This window comes from Xyrauchen texanus, chromosome 15, assembly GCF_025860055.1.
Source record: "Xyrauchen texanus isolate HMW12.3.18 chromosome 15, RBS_HiC_50CHRs, whole genome shotgun sequence".
NCBI lineage: Eukaryota > Metazoa > Chordata > Actinopteri > Cypriniformes > Catostomidae > Xyrauchen > Xyrauchen texanus.
In genome coordinates, this window is record NC_068290.1 from 5,572,285 (window position 1) to 5,596,834 (window position 24,550).

At 37.7% G+C, this 24,550-nt stretch overlaps 1 protein-coding gene across 1 annotated transcript in view; it reads right to left on the reverse strand.

Annotated features, from left to right (window-relative positions):
* The window catches only part of LOC127655513 (thrombospondin type-1 domain-containing protein 7A), a 156,705-nt gene that overhangs the window by 48,807 nt on the left and 83,348 nt on the right, over positions 1 to 24,550 (reverse strand). The window contains exons 6-14 of the mRNA XM_052143382.1: positions 22,142 to 22,297; positions 21,040 to 21,243; positions 17,280 to 17,474; positions 14,099 to 14,137; positions 13,794 to 13,829; positions 10,228 to 10,459; positions 4,154 to 4,269; positions 2,734 to 2,869; positions 1,765 to 1,868 (exon numbers count right to left, since the gene is read on the reverse strand). Of these exons, the coding sequence (XP_051999342.1) occupies positions 1,765 to 1,868; positions 2,734 to 2,869; positions 4,154 to 4,269; positions 10,228 to 10,459; positions 13,794 to 13,829; positions 14,099 to 14,137; positions 17,280 to 17,474; positions 21,040 to 21,243; positions 22,142 to 22,297 (1,218 nt within the window). The remainder of the gene's footprint in view (positions 1 to 1,764; positions 1,869 to 2,733; positions 2,870 to 4,153; positions 4,270 to 10,227; positions 10,460 to 13,793; positions 13,830 to 14,098; positions 14,138 to 17,279; positions 17,475 to 21,039; positions 21,244 to 22,141; positions 22,298 to 24,550) is intronic.

The following is a 24,550-nucleotide window of genomic DNA, read 5'->3' on the forward strand; positions in this document are numbered from 1 at the left end:
AGTGGCATCAGGTGATCACATATGCTCCATCTCTCTCTCTCTCTCTCTCTCTCTCTCTCTCTCTCTCTCTCTCACACACACACACACACACACACACACACACACACACACACACACACACACAAACACACACACACATATCCTTGTTTATCCAATAACTTGTTCGAAACAGCACAAGCCGTGATACTATTTCTGAAGTGATATTTTTTAATTACTAAAGGAGGCTTGGATGCATCATTTGGTTTGAACCAGCAACGAAAGATTCTGATCCGTCTCGTAAGAAAGTAGTAGCATGCACAAATGTGTTTTTATGACCGTACTCAGTTTTTCCAAAAAAAAAATGTATTTACTTGTTCATTGAACTGTTGTAAATAAGCAATATCATGCTCGCAATCATGCTATATGGCTCTAACTCCACATGGAGTGGTGGTGGTGTAGTGGTCTAAACCATAGTACTGGTAAACTGGTAATCAGAAGGTTGTTGGTTCGACCCCCACAGCCACCACCATTGTGTCCTTGAGAAAGGCACTTAACTCCAGGTTGCTCCAGGGGGATTGTCCCTGTAATAAGTGCACTGTAAGTTGCTTTGGATAAAAGTGTCTGCCAAATGCATAAATGTAAATGTAAATCAGCATTGCTGTGATTACCTACGGCACTCGGACTGCTAACTAATCACAGCAGTGCTGATATTGGGCCATATTGCTTGTGCATAACTCTTGCTCTTGTGATATTGCTTAAATATTATAATAAATTGATTGTAATAATTTATATCATATAAATTTTTTGGTCCCATTTTATATTAGGTGTCTTTTACTACTAAGTACTAACATTAAACTGAATACAATACAAATGTATTTATTGGGTAACTACATGTTGTTCTGCAAAATTCTCACAAGATTCACATATAATGCAACTGAGGTTGAGGTATGGGTAGGTTTATGGTTAGAGGTTAAGGGTTGGGTTAGGGTTAGGATTAGGATAAGGGGATAGGTTTAACTTCAGATGTAATTAAATGCAAGTACTTTAAATGTAAGTACAATGCAACAACATGTAGATCGTATCAAATGCTTAAGCACATAGTAGTTAAAGACACATAAATATAAAAACATTGGGCCCACTTTAAGTAAATACACCCTCCAACTTACCCTTTAATTAAAAAAACACTAAAATTAGCTGATAACAATATGGTCACCGATACATAATGCATGGCCATATCTAAAATTATCAGTACCAATAACACACTAATGAGTCACAGTCTGATTTGAGCAGCTCAGAGAGTCTGTTAAACTGTTTTCATTTCCGTGAGGATGTGCAGTAAGCTTCTACAAATTATGTCAGTAAACAGGAACCAATAGATCAAACTTTGTGAAAATACGGAGTACAATAGAACAGCATCAACAATGCTGACAACCAATGACGCTTTTCTGTACGGTCAAGAGTAATCAGATCATGAGTTTGAAGGATTGCTTTGCTCCTGACAGGCTCTGAAGGGCAAATGTGAAATCTAGTGTGATAGAAGTCTTTGTCAGACCACTGACTATTCCAGTATAATACATAATGCAGTCTTCTGTGCAATCGAAATGTATAAAAGAATTGGAAAAATAAAGTAAAGGCAAATAAAAAACGAATAAAGCTGCATGCAGTTACAATACAAATGCTGATGTAACAATTCTGAAATTACTTTGCTGCTTTTAACTGCTAAACTGCAAATATTTAAACAGAACAAAAAGAACACAAAGGGTCAGGGGATTGAAGCTGATGTACCTCTAGTCTGGACTCCAGCGCCACAGTTCTCCTGAGCTCCTTTACTGTCTTTGCGGATACTCCATGCCACCAGCAGACATTTACGCCACTTGTGTGTTTTCCACCTGCAATGTCCAGGATATATTATTATTATTGTCAGCAGTGGATAATTAGTTAGTACATTGCTTATCCCAATTAGTTGACTTGACTGACTTCCTTTGAAAATGAACTTGTTAATGAAAAATATATCATGATTTACTTCGCTAGGCAGCAAAGGGGTATTTTTCAGAGAAAAACAACTTACATTTTGGTCTGTTCCTCACACAAACCTTTTTTGATAGCATTCAAAAGACTTGGAATATAGCGCATATGAATTAATTTTATGGTGATTTTAAGGTGTTTTTGTCAATATTGGAGCTGGACAGATGTGGTCATTACAAATTGTCACAGTATGGAAAATAGCTGCATGCAACTTCTTCAAATATTCTCCTTCATTGTTCCAAAAAAAAAAAAAAAAATCTTTGTTTAAACACTGACCCTTAACACTTATATAGTTTACTCATTTTAAACCATGACTTGCACTTCACCTTAAAAACTAATATTGGCATTATATTCATGATGTTAGCCAGAGGGGAACTGGCCCCCACAGTGAGAGGTCCTCAAGGTTACTTTTCTCCATTAACCAACACCTTATGGAGTTTTGTGTTCCTTGCCACAGTCGCCTTCAGCTTTCTCACTGGGGTTCTAAATACACTTATGATTTAATTATCTATTTTATACACAATTTACAATCATATTTAATGAAACTACACAATGATGACTAAGATTTTATAGATATTACAGTTTTTCTTTTCTGTTGAAGCTGCTTTTGAAACGATGTGTGTTGTGAAAAGCGCAATACAAAAACAATGACTTGCCATATGAGTTTCGAGTGAAATGATGGTGAGTAAATAATGACAAGAGAGACAGTACTGGTGTGTAAAGTTGTACCTGTAAACCAGGCAGACAGATGGTGTCTCACAGTCTTTCTCTTCATAAAGGATGTCCGGACACTCCTGACCTCCATTTGCTGGCATCTGGATGACCACTCGATAGCGAGTTTGTTTACTCTTCTGCTCATTTGCAGCTGTCGTTCCAAAACCACAGATTAATATCATGCTAATTTATTATGATTGACAGACAGACAGACAGACAGATAGATAGATAGACAGACAGACAGACAGATAATACAAATAGACAGACAGACATATAGAGACAGACAGACAGATAATATAAATAGACAGACAGACAGACAGACAGATAGACTGACAGTCAGATAATATAAATAGACAGACAGATAGACTGACAGACAGATAATATCAATAGACAGACAGATAGACTGACAGTCAGATAATATAAATAGACAGACAGACTGACAGTCAGATAATATAAATAGACAGACAGATAGACTGACAGACAGATAATATAAATAGACAGACAGACATATAGACAGACAGATAGACTGACAGTCAGATAATATAAATAGACAGACAGATAGACTGACAGACAGATAATATCAATAGACAGACAGATAGACTGACAGTCAGATAATATAAATAGACAGACAGATAGACTGACAGACAGATAATATAAATAGACAGACAGACTGACAGTCAGATAATATAGACTGACAGACAGATAATATAAATAGACAGACAGACATATAGACAGACAGATAGACTGACAGTCAGATAATATAAATAGACAGACAGATAGACTGACAGACAGATAATATAAATAGACAGACAGACTGACAGTCAGATAATATAGATAGACTGACAGACAGATAATATAAATAGACAGACAGACATATAGACAGACAGATAGACTGACAGTCAGATAATATAAATAGACAGACAGATAGACTGACAGACAGATAATATAAATAGACAGACAGATATATATATATATAGATAGATAGATAGATAGATAGACTGAGAGACAGACTGACAGATAGATAGACAGACAGACTGACATATGATAGATAGATAGATAGATAGATAGATAGATAGATAGATAGATAGATAGATAGATAGATAGATAGATAGATAGATAGATAGACAGACAGACAGATAGATAGATAGATAGATAGTCAGACAGACAGACAGAAAGATAAGATCAGATAAAATATATAGACACATATACAGACAGACAGACATATATAGACAGACAGACAGACAGACAGATAGATAGATAGACAGACAGATAGATAGATAGATAGTCAGACAGACAGACTGAAAGATAGACAGACAGAAAGATAAGATAAAATATATAGACATATATACAGACAGACAGACAGACAGACAGACAGATAGATAGATAGATAGATAGATAGATAGATAGATAGATAGATAGATAGATAGATAGATACCTGCTTCACAGGATGTGGGGCACTCTGTCCATTCACTGAAGGGTGTCACTATACAGTCTTTCTTACAGGGCAGCAGACAGGGTCGCACTGACTCTGGACGAGGGGCTTCAGGACATCTAAAAGAACAAACAGACACAATGTAATATAGCTAGTCTTTGTCATTTTATCACATAAATCCAGTACTCAAGGGGGCGATAGAGCTACCTTCAAAATTCTGTTTCTTATTATGTTATTATTTATGTAAGATCCTATAAATTTATTGACTTTAACTTTCATGCTCAGCAATATTCTCTTCTAACCATTTCATCGCCATGACAGTAGAGACAAAGAGAAACTCACCAATAAGGCAGACAGTTCTAATGTCTGCTATAGCGCCCCTTGTGGCAACGTTGAGACTGCAACACATACTTGCATTTTGAAATGCAATAAAACAAAAACAAGCTTGTTTAGCTAGAAGCCTCTGCATTCATGTGCTTGCGTAGAGTATGTTTCCGCCTATTCTCATAAAAGTTGACAAAAGGATCTAAACTTCCTGTTTCAATAAGAGACACGTCAACACAGGAAAGAAAACTGTGTTCGTCAAGCCATTTCACAGGGTCTTCAAGCAATTTTCTAATTTTTTAAGTCGCTTTGGATAAAAGCATCTGCTAAATGAGTACATGTAATATCACAACATACAGATAAATATCAAGATTTATATCAAATACTGTCAAAAGGCCAGAAAATAGAGATAATGTTTTAGCTATATCACTTAGCCCAACTCCATACTATGGACTACATCACAACCCTTGCTGAGCATGACATGGTAGCATCTGCAGCACAACAATACCTCTTTCAATCTTATTTTCCCTGCTCCAAGCTTACATTATGTACAAGCCAGCAGGGCCAGATAAGGCCTCACATCCTGTTACAGTATTCAGTCACCAGATAATACTCTTTTTTTATCAATGTTACAGCTCCTCAAAATGTATGATCAGGGGTTAGGTTTAATCTGCTCCTGTATTTTAAGCACCGCTCCAGCTCGGATATTCCCTGGATAAAGATAAACAGGGATGCAAAGGGTCCAGCGGCGGGGCATGCAGTAATCAGATCTTTGATCAAATCCTCCAGGATCTGGCGCTCAGGGAAGGGAGTCACCATTTGCTCTATGTTTCATGAGATGTGAGGTTGCAAAGCTGCCACAATATAATAAAGCAAGGGCGATCTATTTGCAATAACAATAGAAGCAGTAAATCCGGTTCAGGTATGCAGGCCTCTCCTGGAGATTGGGTACATTTCTGACAGAGCTTTAGCAACACACCCAGACAGGTGATGGCTCATTTGGATGATATTCTCAACAATTTCAATGAAGGATGTTATTTCCTGCTGTTCTTACCAAACTGATCTCATTAAAAAAAAATGTTTTTAAATATGATTGAGTTTTACGTGGTTCCTTCCATGTATTGCAGCAGTTCTGAGTTGAATGGTCCAATCTGTGGCACTAAATTTGAGTAAAATTTTCTCTATAACAGATATGGATTTTAATGCTCTATTGAGTTTTAAATAAACAATACTGACTTCCCTACCCTAAACCTAACCGATAGTGTCATAAAAAGCAAATATGACATGAAAAGCACAATAGATGAAGCAACTATGCCATTTTGTCAGGCTTCTATGACCAAACCTGGACCAGGAATGGTTATATACTGTAATATCATATATTCCGCTATGTGGAGAAAGCTAAGATGGAAATATTTGAAGAATTCCTGAAAAACTAAAACGGACTATAATTTATTATAGTAATGAACAGAAATTATAAAAGTGGAATAAGGCTTGGAAAAATGCATTCATTTAACTGAGGAAGAATAAATACATCGTTCACTTGCCCTCTCCAAGCTGTCATTATTTTTCAAATAATATTAAATGTCAGAAGTGTTGATGTGAAGTGAGGGATCACATTTCCTTGAAGGTTTCACAGAAGCAGCTCATTAGTGTTTATAGAAAAACTATTATAACACTGTTTGTGTTCTGTTAATCACTTCTAATTGGATAATCTGTTAAAGTAGAAAATTTTTGGTTTGATAAGCAGTGGGCAGAGTAATGCAACCATAACTATGCAGTCAAAGTCTCTTTAAGACAAGTCAGTATATATATATATATATATATATATATATATATATATATATATATATATATATAGGAGCTGTGGTGGCGTAGTGGGCTAAAGCACATAACTATTAATCAGAAGGTCGCTGGTTCGATCCCCACTGCCTCCACCATTGTGTCCTTGAGCAAGACACTTAACTCCAGGTTGCTCTGGGGGATTGTCCCTGTAATAAGTGCACTGTAAGTCGCTTTGGATAAAAGCATCTGCCAAATGCATAAATGTAAATATATATATATATATATATATATATATATATATATATATATATATGAGTGTCTGTGCTGTCAGTCAATTACAATGTTTTTCAATTCAGAGAATGGCCAGACTGGTTCGAACTGACATAGTCTACAGCAATTCAGATAAACGCTCTGTAAAAAAGCAGGAAACCGATGGAGTGCATACTCCGGGTAGGGAAGGAGGTATTGCCCCAAGTGAAGGAGTTCAAGTACTCACTTGTTCACGAGTGAGGGGACAATGGAGTGGGAGGTTGGATGGAGAATCGGGGCAGCGGGGGCGGTATTGCACTCGCTCTATCGCACCGTTGTCACGAAAAGAGAGCTGAGCCGGAAGGCAAAGCTCTCGATCTACCGGTCAATTTTTGTTCCTACCCTCACCTATGGTCATGAAGGTTGGGTCATGACCGAAAGAACTAGGTCCCGAGTCCAAGCGGCCGAAATGGGCTTCCTCAGAAGGGTGGCGGGCTTCTCCCTTAGAGATAGGGTGAGGAGCTCAGTCATCCATGAGGAGCTCGAAGTAGAGCCGCTACTCCTTTGCGTTGAAAGGAGTCATTTGAGGTGGTTTGGGCATCTGGTAAGGATGCCCCCTGGCCGCCTCCCTAGGGAGGTGTTTCAGGCACGTCCAGCTGGGAGGAGGCCTCGGGGAAGACCCAGGACTAGGTGGAGAGATTACATCTCCACACTGGCCTGGGAACGCCTCGGGGTCCCCCAGTCAGAGCTGGTTAATGTGGCTCGGGATAGGGAAGTTTGGGGCCCCCTGCTGGAGCTGCTGACCCTACTTCAGATAAGCGGTTGAAGATGGATGGATGGATGGCTCTGTAAAATTGTGGTGAAAAGAATAGTATCTCTGAATGCTATTCTGAGATGCAGGTTGGTGCAGTTTTTGTGGCATGAGGGGGCATAACACAATATTAGGCAGGTGGTTTTAATGTTGTGGCTGATCGGTGTATGTGTATGTATATATATATATATATATATATATATATATATATATATATATATATATATCAGCAATGAATAAATAAATGAATCGCATAACACCATTACAATTGAAAGTTTCTTTCTCTCCTATGTCTGATAACTAAATTAACTAATAAATTGACTATTTCTTGGAAAATTTAACTTGTGTGTCTCTGTGACTTCACAATGGGGAAAAAGACTAAATTCAGAGTCTTCACTCACGATAATGAATTTTTCTCAATGTGACAACATACACTTAACATAAAAGGGTAACTGACATACAGTACGTAACTGAATATGATCGAAATGTCAAGCAGTAATAGGGTAGCTGCATTTGGAAAATGAATAAAACCTATCATTTACTGCAGAAACTGACACATCACAGAGCACTGTAATTTCTCCCATTAATTTGACTATGTTTGGTACGACAGCGCATATGCTGTACATGTTTCGTGTTCTTCCTTCGATGTATTGCCCATATAAATTGCATAAAAAGCCTGACTATCCTCTCGAACTGTCAGGAAGAGCACAACAAGGGATAAACACAAAAGTGAATCAGCAGTTGTCAGTAGGTCTTTCAGGTCTACGCCCTGAGCTTTAACATCACTGTCTGCATTTGTGATTTTTCTCTTAGTCTGACGCTCTGAGCGACACAAAGTGGCTCAGTGCATGAAACCCTGCGTAAAAATGTGATCCCAGCTCTGCCCGCCGCATACCCGACATAAACATGACATCTGGCTGCATTCATTATTTATTAGAAGGAGGTCTAGATGAGATATTTCAAAAGAAATCCAAGTTTGAGTGATGTTTTGAAGATTTTGTTTTATTTCAGATCAAATGCCTCACTTGCACTGCAAAGTTTTAGTGAGTTTTAGTTTCAACACTTTTTGAGTGAGAACTGCATTTAAAGGTGAAGTGTGTTATTTTAACACAAGCAAACATACAGGTAATGGAAATATAATGATTGCTTTCCTTAATAACTAGACTATAACACATTATCTCCTACTCCTTGAGAGGTAAAACATTTAACAGCCTGAATTTGTCACACCAAAAATGTAGCACTATTGTTTACTCAGAAGATATATCAATAGGACAATGCAACTAGATCAGTGATGCATTTTTAGGGGGCTTGTTTGTGCCAAGCATCAAGAGGCTCCTCATCTTGTGGTGATTAAATTGCATTAAAGAATCAAGCCCACTTAATTATTGCAATTATCCTCAATAGAAAATTAGACAGTCTGAAAATGACTGTGCTAATTAGCCTATGTTTATTCATCTTTCACCAGTGTAGTTTGCATGCAGTAAAATGATAGGGTTTGAGAGTACATAGACTTCTGTAGCGCAATTACAATCTGCCACTCAAACACCAGCACAACCTATCTTCAGGGACTTCTTCCCAGAGGGGGTAGAATGTGTCCATAAGTGCTTTAAGCAAAACAACAGATGTTAGTATTGCACTATCGAATGACTGATGTGTGTAACTTTTTCTATGTTAAAATACTTTCTCCTATCCCAGCTTAATAAGAAGAGACAACTGCAAGTAATCCATTTCGTAGACTGATTTCCTTGAAAGTTGTAAACACTGTGTGTCTATGGCACTACAAAATTAATTTTAGTGACAGCAACATTGACTCAGCCAAAGGTCTGAGTTTGGGACAGGACTATGGGGGCGGCTGTGGCTCAGTTGGTAGAGCGGGTCTGCCACAAATCGCAGGGTTGGTGGTTTGAATCCCGGCCCACACGACTCCACATGCCGAAGTGTCCTTGGGCAAGACACTGAACCCCAAGTTGCTCCCAATGGCAGGCTAGCATTGCATGGCAGCTCTGCCGCCATTGGTGTGTCAATGGGTGAATGAGACGCAGTGTAAAGCGATTTGAATACCGTTAAGGCTTAAAAAGGCGCTATATAAGTGCAGACCATTTACTATCTTGTAAATGGAGTAACAGCAGAAGGGGGTAGAATAGAAAAAAGCTGATATTATTTTTGCAATTCTGTTTGCTAGTGGCACATAAATCACACACTTTAGCTATTAAATAACATTTAGTTTCACAGTTTATATTTTGGTAAGTCAATATGGGTGAATCTCACAAAAATGGTCAAGAGCACGTCTGGATCACAATTTATATGGTGCCTTGGTCCCATCACGGAACAAAAAAGTACTAAAGGTCATTCTTACTTTATATAACATAATTGGTATTTAAACAAGATATAAAGTCACAATTGTGAGAAATAGTGGCAGTAGTGAGACATAAAATCAGTTACGAGAAATAAAATGGCCATAGTGAGGTATAAAGTCACTAATTATGAGAAATAAAGTGGTAAAAAGTGAGATAATCTACAATCACGTTTTCATCAAACCTCACAATGATGACGCTTTACAGACATTATAGACGTTACAGTTTCATCATTTTCTGTAAAGCTGCTTTGAGATGATGTGTGTTGTGAAAAGAGCTATAAAAATTCAAAAGAAAAAAGACTAGACTTGACTTGAGATATAAAGTCATCAAAATGGCGAGAATTGAAATGGCAATTGCGAGGCATAAAGTCACAATAACAGTCCTAACAACAGCAAAATCAACCCGTCACTAAAGGTCAGACACAGGGTAGAAAATTGTCATGCAAAATAAAAATGATGGCTGCTTTAGGAATAAAAAAACAAACTTGACTAACTTTATGAGAGGACATTTATGAGTGTAAAATATAGCCCTTTAAAAGCTTGATGTAAACTTACTTTTTAGGTGGCACTTGTCCGACATTGACTTTCATGCAGATGACCTTGCGTGTCTGCATGCCCATGGCACAGGTGGATTTATCTGCGCTGGATGAGACGTTGAGGTTGGATGTGGTGGTGTCCTCCACACACTGTCCCCAGGGGCCCGTCTGCCAATGATACACGATGCAGGGATGCTCGTTACAGTTGCGAACTTCCTGCAGGGCGCTTGTGTTGGGGCAGCTAGAACCTCCTGCAAGAGTGTAACCACATGCATTAAGCCTGATATTAACCCTTTAATGGTTTTTGAATCCTGAGGGAATACAGATATTTGAGAAGCTGGGTGGAGCAACAGTGACTGGGCCTAATTAATATGAAAAAAGTGACCTGGTATACTTTGGCATCAAGTGAGAATTTTTATCTAAAAGTAACATGGTAGAATGCCGTGAGAAGGCCACTTTACATCTTTTACATGCTATTTACATGGGAGAAACAAACTTTAACATTGAAAATAAAAGTCTTCTCAATCAAAAGTGGTTCTTGTTTTAATATACAGTATTGTGCGGTCTTTAAATCTTTAATACATCTACTACACCAACTGATATACCTCAAGTCTAGATAAACTTTTTAATGCAAAGAGGAACTTGACGATAGATTTGATTATTACTAGTGATAAACGCCCCCATTTGTAACCTACCACCCCCCTATCTACTAATTTGCTCTCAGTGTGCCCTGGCATCCTTTGAACGCCCCCGCTGAGAAACCGTGGTCTAAATAATTGCTGTCATTTACAGGTTTGCTGAAGACAGAATAGCCCACTGGGCCTTTGAATCAAAGCTCTCTTATTCTAAGAGGGAAGCAAGTTACATAAGGATATGTGCATATGTCTAACTGCCTCTGAGTATTCTGCTTTAAATTGATAACAGGCACTGTATTAAATTTATAGGCGCTGACAGGTTAATTTAAAAGATTATTATGTTTATATTGGGCATTTATAAAAAGGGTAAAATACCAGAAGGGCTTGTCACACTTTGCTTAACCCTTGGTTAGGAAAAAAGAGAAAAGTACAATGCCACCATCAAATAAAACTTTGGTCATAACTTTGGACATCACCCTCATGTCATTACAAACCAGTATGACTTTCTTTCTTTTGCGGAACACAAAATGAGATGATTTATAGTGGTCTGTGTATTCAACACAGTGGCAGTGGATAATGCTTCACTTTAAACCTTAAAAAAGGACTCAAAGGTATCATAAAGATAGACTATGTGACTCCTATGTCATATTGCAAAGCATACAGAAGGATCCATTTTTGCGAGAAAATAACCCAAAATGTAAGACATTTTTGTTTGAAAATCTTTACGTCTGTTGCGCAAGTTATAGTTAACAAAAACTAATAATGAAAACGAAAACTGATGATTTTTTTTTACATTTATAAATATTACAACGATAAATAGAAATATTTGTAAGATAAATCTGATTACAAATTCCAAGTTCATGAGCGTTATGAGCGATGCTCTTTTATAGTGGCTTCGGTGTTAAAAACAGTGTAAACACGCATGACAATGTAATCTTTTCGGGTTGTTTCTCACCAAAACCACATCATACTGTATGCCTTGAGAGGACTTGGAAAATGACACATGAATCGAATGGACTACTTTTCTAGTACTTCTGGTTCCTTTTTTAAAGGTGCTGTAAGCGATTTTAGCCGTTCTAACTTCCACGAGACTGAGCCGTTGATTTAGCCACGCCCCCTTTTCCAATTCCAAAACACACTTTACATTTATATTTTTATGCATTTGGCAGACGCTTTTATCCAAAGTGACTTACAGAGCCCTTATTACAGGGACAATCCCCCTGGAGCAACCTGGAGTTAAGTGCCTTGCTCAAGGACACAATGTTGGTGGCTGTGGGGATTGAACCAGCAACCTTCTGATCACCAGTTAGGTGCTTTAGCCCACTATGCACCTGCCACTCCAGAACACTGCACCGATATAATTGAAACCGACAAAAGGTACGTTCCCACGGTTGTAAAACACAACAGTAGTGAAATAGTGCCATCAACAGACAAATTATAAATCAGAATATGGCACTAAGCCATTAATAATAAAGAGTTGTCACTGAGACTGGTTATACATCTATCTTTCAGGAGGTAGGAACATTTTTTGCATACCTTTCCATGAAAATAAATCGCTCACAGCACCTTAACGCTTGAAGAAAACATACAGGTTTGGAGAGTTAATTATGACTGAATGTTAAACTTTTTGGGTGAACTGTTCCTTTAAAATGCCTGAATGGGGAAAAAAGGCCAAAATAGAAAAATTATGGCACATTTAATCTTTCAAATACCATAATAATTAGGAAAAATGAAGCTATTGCATTTATGCAATTGCATTTATTGATTTAACATCTACTATACATTTTCTGCAAAAGTTGCCATGACAGTACATTTAATTACATGTTAAATCAGTAGATGCAAATGCATAAATGCAATAGCTTCATTTTTCCTAATTAATTGTGAAATGTGCTCTGACACATTTTGGAACACAATGCTATGAAAAGCAGAGCTTGTGAAGCATCCGCATTCACATATTTGCGAATGTTTCTGGCCTTATGCGATGTGCTAGTCCCAAAGGAAAGTGGCTCTGTGATATTATTTTTATACAAGTTTACAATATGCATGTCATCACTCCTCTGACTTGCTCACAAATCGACTCTGAAGGATATGCATTATGCATAAGGTCTCGCCGCATGAATGGCTGTATTTGGCATCTCTTACGTTCGAAAGTCAGGCAGATGTCTATCAAGACAGTGCATACTATATATTCTTATAAGATAAAGATCTCTGCCTCTCAGGATGCATTTTTTGAATGAAGGCAGTTACTATTGTGGAAAATGGTCTCAAAAGTAAATCCCTTCATGTGATAGTTCTCATCTCAATATAAGCGTCCGTTCAGACTTTCGTGTGCTAAAGTTGACATCTAAATGCATCTCAAATCTGTCTTACTTGATGCGAGATGCAGCACAACTGTAAAAAATGTCCATTGTGCCTTCGGTGTGAACGGCCCATAACACGTCCATAAGCTTTTTTATATTTTATTTTATATATTTAGATTTTTTTAGGTTTAAATTGATATGCATGTACAAAGTGCTGTCCTAGTCACCATTGCTTTAAAGTTTTTCCACGATTTTTAATGACCCCTTTGCCATCACAAATTCATTTTAAATGGTTCTGCAGTTTGACAAATGAATTTTGAAAAGTATAAATATTCTGCATATTATTTAATATGAGGTCATTAAAACTGCATGGATAATAATTATAAAATAATTAGCAAAATTAGGTTTCAAATATATTTAGCGAGAGTGCAGCATGTCACACTGCAGGAACAAGTTAGAAGTTTTTAAGTCTAGTCAACTAGCCACATTTAAACTTGTGAAACACCACCAGAAATGAAGTACTAAAGAATAAAGAAAGAGTCCATTGACATTCTCTAGCTATAAACCTAAACAAACACTATCTATTTTCATCAAAACGTTCTAAATCTACTCACTGTCCACAATACATAAAAAGAAGAAAGCAAATGTACCATAGAGTTCTGGAAACTTTGGAACCCTTGTTAGACCTTGAGATAAAGCAAATGTAAAGGGCATCTTTACAGACATATGTAGACACCAATGGCAAGGCTGTAAATGTTTTAGCAACTACTAGACTAGTACAACAGACATGTGTTACTTTTAATGTTCGGATCATATCGGAGTAATGATAAAAGACTAACCAGCAAGTAGACACAGGACTCAATGGGCTCTTCAAACCACACAAACAAATCTAAGAGGACATCTTCAGGAACATACTCTAAGGGCTCTAAAAACATGAGATGTTTTGACAAGTTACCCTCCATAACTGTTATCCAGGCCACTACCATTGACGTTACTGGGGAGAAAAAGACAGTGAAAATCGACTACAGACTCGCCTGTAGTATGCTACTCTCAGAAGGTAACAACAAATCAGAAATTAGAAGAGGAAAGGCAGCATTTTTAAAGTCAAGATAAAATAAAAATGGCCCCTATTTACGTGAATGCAAGTTCAGGGTCTAATTGTGCACGATTCCTCTGTGCACATTGTTCTAAGTGAACACAATGTTTGTTCTTGTAACCTTTATTCAAAATGCCATCAAAACCAAACTTGCTCTGCCTCTGAAACGGCTTTCCTTTTCGGCTGATGTCACAATTCATTTGTGCTCCATTCTGGTGTGTAACGCCCACTTTTCATGATCCAATCAATATCTGATGGACAAAATCAAAACCCATCCTACATCTTTTTCTCAATGGATATTGTGTTGTACACAGAAATGTCAGATTGTTAAGGTAAAATGGGTTGCAAATGGTATTTCACGTTGACTTGTTGCTGAAATATTTAACTTTTTCAGTGTTAAAATACTTTCTCCTAGCCCAGCATAATATGTAGAGACAACGATAAGTATGCCATTCATAGGTTAATTATTATAAAAAAAAATTTGTTGTATTTTTCCCCCTTTTTCACCCAGTTTGGAATGCCCAATTCCCAATGTGCTTTTAAGTCCTCGTGGTCGCTTCAATCTGGGTGGCAGAGGACGAATCCCAGCTGACTCTGCATCTGAGATGTCAACCAGCATCTTAGTGGCTCGTTCACGTGGCTTGTTGAGTGCATTGCCACGGAGACAGCGCGTTATGGAGGCTTCACACCATCCAGCGCAGCATCCATGCCCAACTAACCACGTGCCCCACTGAGAACGAACCTCATTATAGCGACCATGAGGAGGTTACCCCATGTGACCCTATCCTCCCTAGCAACCGGGCCAATTTGGTTGCTTAGGAGACCTGGCTTGAGTCACTCAGCATGCCTTAGGATTCAAACTAGCAAACTCCAAGGGTCGAAGCCAGCATCTTTACCACTGAGCGACCCGTCTCAAGAGATAAAATAATATTGACTTGATCAATGGCATGAGTTGGGGGCCGGATATAAAAAAACATTAGTTCAAAACAGCGCATATGGAGGCAAAGTCTTGTTCGGTGTGAACAGCCCCTAAGTTCATTTAACATGAACTTGCTAAAAAAAACTGTGATTTGTGTTGCAATGGTAAATGATATTTCTAGTGCATGTTTACATTAAGGAAAACTATTTAAAAACAGCGCATAAGGAGGCAAAGCCTCGTATTCAGAAAGCTGCTTTGAAAACAATGTTTATATTTGCAATTCCGTTTGGTGCTGCAGAAATTACATACTTCAGCTTTAAACCTCGTCAAAACAGATTAGGTGGATTTAGGAGACTTAAAACACTCAGTGATGTCATAAAACATTGCTGTTACAGCACCGAGTCATCAATCAGACTTTAGACAGTTTTAGGCTGAGAAACATCTCCCTTGAGGAAAAACAGCCTTTTCTTGGCAGTTCTCTGTTAACTTTTTGAGGGCTAATCTTACACACTAAGTTTTTGCATGTTGACTTTTTACAGTGGCCCCAAACAGTATTTGGACACTTAAGCCACACTTAAGTATGAATGCCACTGGATAAGATAACATCATACCAAACCAAGAGTCATTTATTTTAAAGGGCACCTATTATGGAATTTTGAAAATGACCTTTCATGTAGTGTGTAACATAGATTTAAGTGAACAAAAACATCCTGCAAAGTTTTATATATGAAAGTTCACCGTAAAAAAAGTTATTGTCTCTCAAAAGTAGGAGTCAACTCTGAGTCAATGTAATGAATCGATTTTCCAACGAGTCATTTTCCTTTTCGTTGTGACGTCAAGACGAAAAATTATCAAATTGGCCGCGCCCACTCATTGCGCAAGCAGACACCAGGGAAAACTTGAAAACATCTTGTCGACAACAAGACGCTGTGTTCTGAAGTGCATATCAAACGCTACCTTTTTTTTCACTGCCCAGGGACGAGCATGTGAAGAATCAGTGGCTAGAGTTTATATTTACAACTTTACCACACAAGTATAGCCCGAACCTTGTGCTGTGTTCACGTCATTTTAATGACAATTGCTTTGCGAACATGAATGCTTTCAAGTGTGGATTCGCGAGCCGGTTGATACTGAAGGAAGGTTCAGTACCAAGTTTATTTGGATCAGCTTCCTCCTCCGAATCACAACCTGTAAGTATTATTAATAATTGTTGCTTTTATGTGTTTTTTAGCATGCTTAATAAGTATTTGTGTGTGTTGTGTAAGTTACGCTCAGCGCAGCTTCTAGGTCTCCAATGTCAATTTTTTTTAAATATGTGAAATGTTTGTCGATGTTATTGGAGTTGTCATAAAGAATAGAGCAATAACTTGTAGTAATGCAGTGCTTTACCAATATGTTTATGCGTTGGGCTAACGCAAACAATAACTGATTGGGTGTTTACCACCGAACTTTGGGCTATGATCGCTAACATAAATCAACTCAAATTCCTTCTCTGATTTTGATTTTTTTACTACAAAGCGGTGATGGGCGTTCCGTTTCCGACAATCTCTGCACAGAGTATACCAATCACAACTGACTGGGTCATCTGACCAATCACTGCAGATTAGCATCACGCAAAGGAGGGTTTTGGAAAAATTAGTCGTTGAACGAATCATTTGGGAGTCGGTGAGCAAATCAGGTAAACATAAATGCATATTATAAGACAACAAAAGTGTTTTTTGTCATTGCATGCATGTAAAACTGTTGTTGGGGACTCCCAAAACAATATTAGGAACATTTTAAATGCCATAATAGGTGCCCTTTAATAAAAGATAAAAAGCACACTTTTTGAGCAAAACAGCTAGGTAGGTTTTAAATGACCAAAAAAAGGAGATACTATTCATAATGAAGACAAAAAAATGTTTGGACAAAAATGACTCAAGCGGGCTAGTATCTTTTGTTTGCAGATGCCACTTGGTTTATTATTTTGTTATCTAATGCAGTGACATTGATGGGCTTTTAAGCCTGACTTTTGTGTCCAAATACTTTTTGGGAAATTTATTTTTAAGCCTAATGTTACAATGGAAAAGTTTCCCTTACAAAGTAAAAATCAAACAAGTGCCTATGTAATATTTTCTTTACCTTCTCCTGCATTGTAAGCCAGTATGGCTCGGGTTCTCATCTGTTTGCCCTCGGCAGTTTTGCTGGAGCAGGTTTGGGAGCAGGTGGACCATGCGGTCCAGAGGCTGAGGGCACAGTCTTTAGGGCAAGGCACCACACAGGGCGCAGGTGCAGGGTACACCGCTTCAGCACACAGCTCCCTTTGCACCTCTTTACCTAGAGCAAAACAGAGTAACAACAGCACAAAACATCCGTAAACATGGTGTCATCCATATGGGACTACAGCATTTGGTGACATATAATTCAAGCAATCAGGTGGGGGATATATGACTGGACATTTGTTTTTTAAATGCCAACATGCTTTTAATGCACTTTTAAACAGTCTGTACTTAAAGTGTCTACTATTTTTAAATTGTGCAGTCCTAAAAATAAAAGTAATCATACTGACATGTGCTGTCTGAGTGTATTCGGCACCATTTGGCACCAAGCACAGGCATTCTCAAGGGTTCTCATGATATATTTTACTCTGAGCCAGAAAATGATATGTATCAGCTTGGTTTTGGCTTCAGCACAGGGACACGCTGCCTGAGCAATGAACCACAAACACCCAGTAACATTTCTATCAAAGGAAGAGACACTCCAAGTTTTCCTTGTAGCAGACAGTGATACAATATTCACATCGATCTGTCAGAACTGTGGCCATTTGTGGAGCAATATTGTAAATGTCTCTCTCTCGACAAGTGGAGCGGAGCAGATGCCAAGTCTGCCTGTAAAAAAACAACTTGCAGATCAATTTTAATCAGCGTATGATGGAATCAGTCTGCCACAGCATGAGAGTGAGCAGAGGCAGGTAATGGCTATACGGGGGTGTTAGATTGCTCACGCAGCAGATGCTAGAGAGCATTATTCCACATTATTATAATTTTAGATTTATATCCCATCACATGGCAAATTCTGAAAAAGAGTGGTCACATGACAGTGCGTTGTCTTGAAAACAACCGATGTTTACTTGTAGAGCCGTTGATGGTTTGCCTTTTCAGACTTTTCAACCATTTACACAATAAGCATTCGTATGTGGTAAAATTGGGACTGTAAGGTTAAATTCAACTGATTCAGATGCTTTGGAAAAAGCTACACACAGCGCAACAAATGGTATGAATTTCAACCACTAAAAATGCATCTCAAAACACCTGTGTTCTGCCTTATTCTCGCAAGAACGCGTTTCCATGTAAACAGCCTCTAAGGTCTTTTAGCTTGACATGGTATCGTAAAAACACTTAATTAAAAAAACAAAACAGCGGTACACAGCACAATGGTCAAATACGTTTGTCTAGCACATGTTTACATAGAAAAACCATGTGCGAGATGCTAAAAAAGCTGTGAGACACGGTACAGCAGTCAAAGACACACATCTAGCGTAAGCAGAGGCAAAGTCTCATTCTGTGTGAAGGGCTCCTAAGTTCTTTGATCCTGACTTTGCAAAAAAAAATGTTTTTTAAAACAGCGATACACTGTGCATGTTCGCATAATTTTTTTTTTTTAAAACAATGCATATGGAGGCAAAGTCTTGTTTGGTGTGAAGGGCCCCAAAGTTCATTTACTTGAGCTCGCTAAAAAAACAGCGATATGTAAACTTGTGCTTGATGTACGTCTTTGACTTTTGCACCATGTCGCACTATATATTTTATGTGGTGATGTGGGAGATATTAAATATTGTGAGACATGGTGCAAAAGTCAAAGATGTACATCAAGCACAAGTATACATGGCTATACAATTTAAAAGCAATTTTAAAATGGAGTGTCAAGTTAAAAGAACTTAAGGGCTGTTAATAAGGAAGGTGATTTTGCATCAATCTGGAAACAGTCAATAAGCTTAAGTTAAGTTCACACAGCATCTGTGCCACTGATGTGGGAGATACAAAAAAATATAGTGAGACATGGTGCAAAAGTCAAAGACATACATCAAGCACAAGTTTACATGGAAAAAAATATTTAAAAGCTATTTTAATATGGCGTGTCAAGTTAAAAGAACTTAAGGGCTGTTAATAACTAAAATGATTTTGCATCAATCTGGAAACAGTCCTTAAGTTCACACGGCATCTTAAAAATGTGCCACTCGTGTACGAGATGTAAAAAAAACAGTGACACGTGGAGCAATGGTCAAAGACGTACGTCTAGCACGTTTACACAGAAAAGCAATTTTAATATGGCATGTTAAGTTAAAATAACTTTCTTTGGGAGTGTGATTTTGTATCCATCTGCGAATGGAACATAATCATTGGTTTGCAGATGCCACTTGGTTTGATATTTCATATCTAATGCAATGACATTCCAACATTTTTAAGTGTGATTTAAGTACCCAATAGTGTGCAAATACTTTGAGCCCATTGTATATTTGCAGTGCCCTGAAATGTGGTACAGGAAACGCTGACAGAAGGACACCTTGTCACAACATGCTGGTGTTAAAGAGATGGTGAATTTATGAGTTGAGGTCTAATGGTTGTCTTTAGCCAGTCTGATGAATGAGTGTCTCTCCAACCATCGTTCGGAGGAGGACAAAATCACCATTAGGAACATGTTCATACTCCTGTTATCTGCAGAATTAATAGCGTAAAGAGCTCCAGCCGAGAAGCAAAAATGTTTTAGACACAGCACACTATCTGAAAGGTGAGATATGACTATCCTCTTTCAGGATACTGTTTGTACTCCCAGAGGCTAATTACCGGATTCAAAATCAATCCGATTTTTTAAAGGCTTCCACTACAGAAGCTGTCAGAATGCAAGTGAGAATCTACTGGGCTGCTTAGGCATCATAAGTTCTTGGCAAGCTTTACCAAAGAGATTATTTTTACTTTTTTGGAATGAGACTGTGTGCTCCATTTGCAGTTTTCTTAAGGTTTTTTCACGCTACAATTAACCCTTAAGTAATGTCTTTTTAAAACCACCGGTAAAGACCAGTTTTAAAAGGATAGTTCATATTAATATGGAATTTCTGTCATCATTTACTCACCCTCATGTCATTCCAAACCTCAACAACTTTCTCTCTTCTGTGGAAAACAAAGATGTTTAGTAGAATGTCTTAAGCAATGATTCAATCTTGAAATTTTCAAAGCTTTTGCAAAAGCTTTCCTTAATTGTGATGTTAAATGTATTAAAAAGTTATTTGCAGTGCTAGAATGTTGCAATAGTTTTTGCATGTGTTGCGCCTCACTGAAAAAGATGCCGTGTCATTTTAAAAGATGCAGTCCGTTTACATGAATATAAAAAACAGTGCGGATGGACGCAAGAACACGTTCGTGTGAACAGCCCCTTAAATGTTTAAAAAAGAATCTTGAGTCACCTGCATTCTGTTCCACTTCATTTAGCTTATTTTAACACAAGAACAAGAATGTCCGTCACAACAGTGAAGGCAACTGTGTTAACTGGAGTGATAAAGAGACAGTATTATTATTGTTGTATTCAGATTATGCAGTGACATTTCCACAGATGAAGACCTTGTCTTGTGCTGTACTTGTCCAATCTATGTTATTAACCTCAAAAATATGTAAATAAGAACATTTAACCCAGAGTTTTCAAATGCACAGAGTGAAATCTCAAAAGCTGACAATTCAGGATTATGGATTAACCAGGGAGAGTATGAGCAGTGTGAGACATTATAACAATATAACCCAGGATGTAACCCCAGTGTTAAAAATGACACTGGGTTCATTTCAAGTCTAAAAAGATCATTAGTAAACCTAACTGTACAGTATCTTTCATAAAAGACAACAGATGTTATTACCTTCACTGTTGACGCAGCGAACCTGCGGATTTTGAGTCCCCTCTCCGCAGTCCATGTCGTCATCAGGAATACACTCCTCTAGCTTGAGCAGTTGCCAGTTAAAACAGCTGGGATCATCGCACGGGATGGCCTCCACCAGGTGAGGACAGTTCCCCTCGCCACCGGTGGGGTAATTTGTAATTGTACGCTGTCTGAACTTGAAACCTGCAAATAAACATAACAAAAAACATGTGAATCTATGAATTGTCTCCATATTTACATCTGAAAAATTAAAGACCATTTATCTAAAGTGCCAGTTTAGTTTGTTTTGCATTGTTTGTGTCAATTTGTTAACATTAGTAAATTAATTAGGAATCATGAGCTAAAAATTAACAATATTTTACAGTATTTATTAATATTGTTTAATATAAAAGTGCAATTGCACATTGTTAGTTCAATTTAGTTTATAATATATTAATTAATGTTAATGTATACAACTTATAAAAATGCTTTAGTATGTTGAAATTAACATTAACTAGGATAAGTAAGTGCTGATCGACTACAGTAATTAACAAATGTTAATGGATACAGCCTTATTGTAAATTTTTAACAGATTTTTTGACAACTATATTTTTATTTGTAACTATATTTGATCAATATTAATATTTACATTAATATAATAAAATATTAAAATCATTAGTGTAGTGTGAAAAACCAGTTCTGATGCATTATGGTAGTGAGAATGAGAATGGGGGAGGAAATATTATTAGTATTTTATTTTATTTTATTTTGGGTGAAATTAAAACTTGTGTGAGATTCAGCCTTTAGCTCTTGCATCTACTGAGGCTTACTTTTTGTGTTGTGAGTGGGTTTGTTTATCTGTCAACTATGCGTATGTACTGTTATGACACTACTGCAAAGTTAGGATACAGCTACTATTGAATAATGCAATGCGATATTTTTCACAAATTCAACAATATTTTGTCTTTACACACAGTGTTTTACCCACAGAACCTTAGCTGTCAAATAGGACTTAACTTCAGTAATATATTGAGGCTCAGTATTTGGCAGAAATCTTCAAACTCTTTTCAGAAAACACATTGTTGAATACAGTCATGTTTACCCTTCTTCACAACACGTTCATCGCAGTTCTCAAAGGTGCAGGGCCCCCAGGCACCCCACGGGGACAGTTCACACTCCACAGGGCACGGGATGTGGCACAGCTGTGTGTTGCTGGGAGAAGATCCAGCGCAAAGCCGATTGTCCACAGGTTGTGATGCTGTAACGCAAACACACGGTTTTAAAACACTGAGCTGCACAGAGACAACCAAATGGGGAGGACACATGACAGACAATTAGGTTTGTGCAACTTCAGAAGACAACAAATGGGAGCATTAAATACACTCTGAAGAATCTGGATCTGTTTCCTGTTGCAACACAGCAGACACAAAGCAGGAGAAAACTGCAGGCAAATTCATGCACAATCTGAGATTGTGTGTTTATTTGTAAAGTTTGTTTGTGATTAAATGATTCACCAGCACATACCTTTTTTTTTTTTGTGCAAATTTGCACTCAATATCCAATCAACTCTTAATGAATAAAGCCCCGCCCTTTTTTCTACATCCTGTTTCCAAGGCTTTTCGGCTTTAGAAATTTAGAAATTAACTCTGAACTGGTCTTGGAGACGATTACAGTCTTATTTTATTGATTCTTAAGGAACACAGGAGACAAAGTTCAATCTTGTAATAAACAGTGCAATATAAAGCTTTCTTTACACTATTTTTGATAGTATGAATGACAAAAGATCGTTCAAAGGTCAGTTCAAAATATAAAATTGAATTTATTAGTTTTATCCAAAGTAATATACCTGAAGACAACAGAAGGGCTTGTGCAATGAAACGTTTCAAATTATGCCTTCGCAGGGCACTTTTAAGGGATTGCAATCATGATCACCATGCTGTAAGTCCATTCCAAACAGAATTTCTAATAAAAATTACTCTAAATGTGAGCTCCAATTGACCCTTATTCTTCGGCACTCCAAAGATCTCACAGTGGATGGAAAAGTCTTCGAAGGGAATGGGGCTTAGGGATGATCACTTCTGAATGGAACGCTGCCCATATCACACCACTGAGCAGAGTTCATTTATCTGAGTGAAGTCTGACACTCGATTCCCAATGCTTTGGAATTTAATATTTATTTCTGTTACTCATGTCTCATAATGGAAGTAACATTTAGGATTGTCCCAATCCCACTTTTTGGAGAACGAGTACGATACTTTTTTTAAAATTAATTCCATATCAACGGTTTATTTCAATTTTATCATCGAAATGCATTCATTAAAACTGTAAACAATTGGAAATAAAACGATGAATTTTCATATAATTTAGAATTATTTTTATCAAATTATTTGCTTTTATACATAACCCAATTATCAGTGCTTTTATGCAGAACGCAATGACACAACATGGCACAATCCAAAATACAACACTGGAGTTATTTTTGTCAAATAAAGTGACAGAGCATCACAGATGTGAAATTCAGATTAAATATACTGTAATAAAATTACTATTGGTTTATTATTATAATTTTTATTAGTAGTATTACAGTGAATATTACATAACTATACAGTAGTGATATATTTTAGTTTTTATTTTGATGTGTTTCTGTGTTGTTATGTGTGTAGCTTTTCAATCCAGAAAAGCCGGTCATTACTTGACTCAAAGGGAATTATTAACCTGCAAAAGTTTGCCATTTAATTAAATAAATATGTAGTTTCATGACCGAAAGAACTAGGTCGAGAGTACAAGTGGCAGAAATGGGCTTCCTCAGAAGGGTGGCGGGCTTCTCGCTTAGAGATAGGTTGAGGAGCTCAGTTATCCGTGAGGAGTTCGGAGTAGAGCCGCTGCTCCTTTGCGTGGAAAGGAGTCAGTTGAGGTGGTTTGGGCATCTGGTAAGGATGCCCCCCTGGCCGCCTTCCAAGGGAGGTGTTTCAGGCACGTCCAGCTGGGAGAAGGCCTCGGGGAAGACCCAGGACTAGGTGGAGAGATTACATCTCCACACTGGCCTGGGAACGCCTCGGGGTCCCCCAGTCAGAGCTGGTTAATGTGGCTCGGGATAGGGAAGTTTGGGGCCCTCTGCTGGAGCTGCCCCCATGACCCGACTTCGGATAAGCGGTTGAAGATGGATGGATGGAAATATGTAGTCTGTATGTACCTCACACTAAAAAGTTAATAGGAGCTTTGCATGCTGTTATCTGCTACAAAAAAGGTGCACGAAGCTCATGATGGTAATTTTTGTGTATGAAACAAGGAGCTCTAAAAGGTATGAGCACTTTGTGTCTTTATGTCAACACAACACCGGCTTCACACATTCACAAGCACTCACATCTGAAGTGTGAAGCACATGCAAACTATATGTTTATCTCATTAAATAGCAGCTTTTGTGGTTAAATAATCTCCTTAGGATGTATTGTGATTTGAATTTGTGCTCTGAATGTTTGGGAATTAAATTTGTACGGCAGATAGTATCGAT